Raw genomic sequence first — 2,199 nt, 5'->3', positions numbered from 1 at the left:
GGACATAGTGAGGGGCGTCTACGTAACGTCCCCATCGCCCCTCGAGATTTGTACTATATTATCATTTCTAATCCATTTTTGTATCAAAAATTCCCTCTTTGCAATTCATGCTCCCCCGCAGTAAACAATCGATAGTTGTTTCAGGCACGTGAATCCACAAGAAATCAAATGTTCGGGATTTTGAAATTGTGAAGAGACACGAGAAAAAATGCTCTGCCTTAACCTTAATCTTAACCCTCCCGTCTCTCCAACCTTATCGTATGATCAAATGCTAGCTTCAAAGTCGGTCCAAACCTATACCGCAGCTGTTCTGGTTGAATCTTGGTCGATAGTTTGAAGTTCCTCAAAATGTAGATGATTATTATCTTCATACTGATCATTGCGTACCGACCACCTGAAAATGAAAAAAAAAAAACAAATTCATTCTCGTTCATTCCCGTGCAACGAACACATCATGCTCAAACCTATGCAATCGCGAGGTCCAGAACTAAATGGAATGAACGTCCCAGTCGGGCGCTGCCGGCAGTTATCTTCGCTGAAATTCTCCGGATCAAAAATATCCGCCTTAGGACCCCAAAGATCTTGCCTTCGATGCATGGCGTACAGACTCAGGATGATAACCGTCCCTTTCGGGACGGTCAAACCATCGAGTTCAACATTAGCCAAAGTTTCCCGAGCTATATTGGGAGCTGGACCACTAAGACGAAGCGTTTCCTTGATGCACATTTCGGTAAAGATCAGACTTTTCAGTCCGTCCGGGGTGATTTCCGCTTCAGGAGAAGCGTAGAGGGCGTTGATTTCCTGATATACGCGTTCTTGAATCTCCGGGTACATAGCAAGCCATAGACAGCAGTGGGATATTGCTAGAGCAGATGTGTCATTTCCCTGTTGATGGCGGTTATTAAAATAATCGTAATTTGGAGACGGTACTGGCAAAAAGGAACTCACAGCCGCAATCATTGTCCTCACGTTGTGCTGTATTTCATCATCATCGAATGATTCCCCGGCACGCTTGGTAGACAATATCTGATCCAAGAAGATTTGTGGCTTACGGTAACCATCCTGATCGTTATCAGCCGTCTTTTGCAAACCATCAGTCATGAGTTTCCTGCGCCGTTTTTCAATTATCTGGAACAGTGAAACAGAATTATCGACTAGCATCGATCAAACACAGAGATGTTTTACTTCAGCAGCGTATCTTTGGTTCAGCATGAGGGAGTACATTTCCCGCCAGAAAGCTGGCGTGAAAACATACACAAGATCGATTTGCAGATGTAAGCTAAGAATACGATCTCCCATGATGACCATCGCTCTTTCTATGTGCCGAAGGAATCTGCTTCCGGAAGCACGCCGAAGATTTTCCATGCCGAGAGTAGTCCCGCAAACCATCTCCAGAGTGCAATGAGACACATACTGATACAGGTTGATCGCGTCTTCACGCGGTGCTTGCTCCAAACGGTCGATCAATTTCCTACTGCAGTCCACAAATATCGGTATAAAACTGTGCAAGATTCGCAAGTTGAATGTTGAATTCAACACTTTTCGTTGCGACTTCCACAGTGCATCTGCAATCTCCATTTTTGAAACATCATCACACACAATTTTACCAAAATAAAAAATAAACACTTACGTCGCGCCACCAGCAGCCCCTTGGTCAATCGAAGCTGTTTGTAGAAAAACAGAGGCCGCTCGATGCATTCCGGGTGGTTGGTGACCTGCTGAATCAAATCGGGATGACACGTTCCGAGTGCCAGCTTTGGTCCGAACCAAAGCTTGAAAAGGCGATCCGTCCGTTGGAATGCTCCGACGAAATTTTCGAATCTATCCTCCGGACTTTTACCGATAAACATCAACCCATTACCGAGCAGGGGGTACCAAGGATCGATGGACGGTAGATCTTTTGCGAATTGGTACTTCTTACGGCTGTTTCCGAAGATTAGCAGCGTCGCCAACGCCAGAATGAGCAGTAGTAACATGTTGCAAACGTTTCACACTGCTTCTTCGGGGAGCGAAAAGGTTGTACTAAAATGCAAGAATAACGTTCCTATTTGAAAGAGACATTACTGAGTGACGACGGTTTTTGCTGACATAAAGTGATGCATGAATAAAAAACAAATCTAAGGTCACATTGCTATGCGTATCAGGAATGAGAAAGACTCTGCGAGAAATTTTACAGCATCCATTAGATGTAGAGGACAA

At 44.6% G+C, this 2,199-nt stretch overlaps 1 protein-coding gene across 1 annotated transcript; it reads right to left on the bottom strand.

The window, feature by feature from the left end:
* Window positions 1–230: 230 nt before the first annotated feature.
* Window positions 231–1,976, bottom strand: LOC135708528 (cytochrome P450 4c21-like). The gene is made up of 5 exons (XM_065230638.1): window positions 1,631–1,976; window positions 1,186–1,565; window positions 949–1,128; window positions 465–885; window positions 231–394 (listed from the first exon to the last, which is right to left on the bottom strand). The coding sequence occupies exons 1-5, from the start codon at window positions 1,974–1,976 to the stop codon at window positions 231–233; spliced, it is 1,491 nt and encodes a 496-aa protein (XP_065086710.1).
* Between the last annotated feature and the right edge of the window lie 223 nt (window positions 1,977–2,199).

The sequence above is a fragment of the Ochlerotatus camptorhynchus genome, unplaced genomic scaffold (assembly GCF_037179485.1).
Source record: "Ochlerotatus camptorhynchus isolate MF236.1 unplaced genomic scaffold, CSIRO-AGI_Acam_v1.1 ptg000031l, whole genome shotgun sequence".
Classification (NCBI taxonomy): Eukaryota; Metazoa; Arthropoda; class Insecta; order Diptera; family Culicidae; genus Ochlerotatus; species Ochlerotatus camptorhynchus.
This window is presented reverse-complemented; position numbering and strand designations above follow the sequence as displayed.

Coding starts and splice junctions, on each gene's coding strand:
- LOC135708528 (XM_065230638.1), bottom strand. CDS start 1,976: ATGTTACTACTGCTCATTCTGGCGTTGGCGACGCTGCTAATCTTCGGA. Junction 886..948: donor TGAGGACAATGATTGCGGCT/GTGAGTTCCTTT, acceptor CGCCATCAACAG/GGAAATGACACATCTGCTCT. Junction 395..464: donor TGGACCTCGCGATTGCATAG/GTTTGAGCATGA, acceptor TTTCATTTTCAG/GTGGTCGGTACGCAATGATC.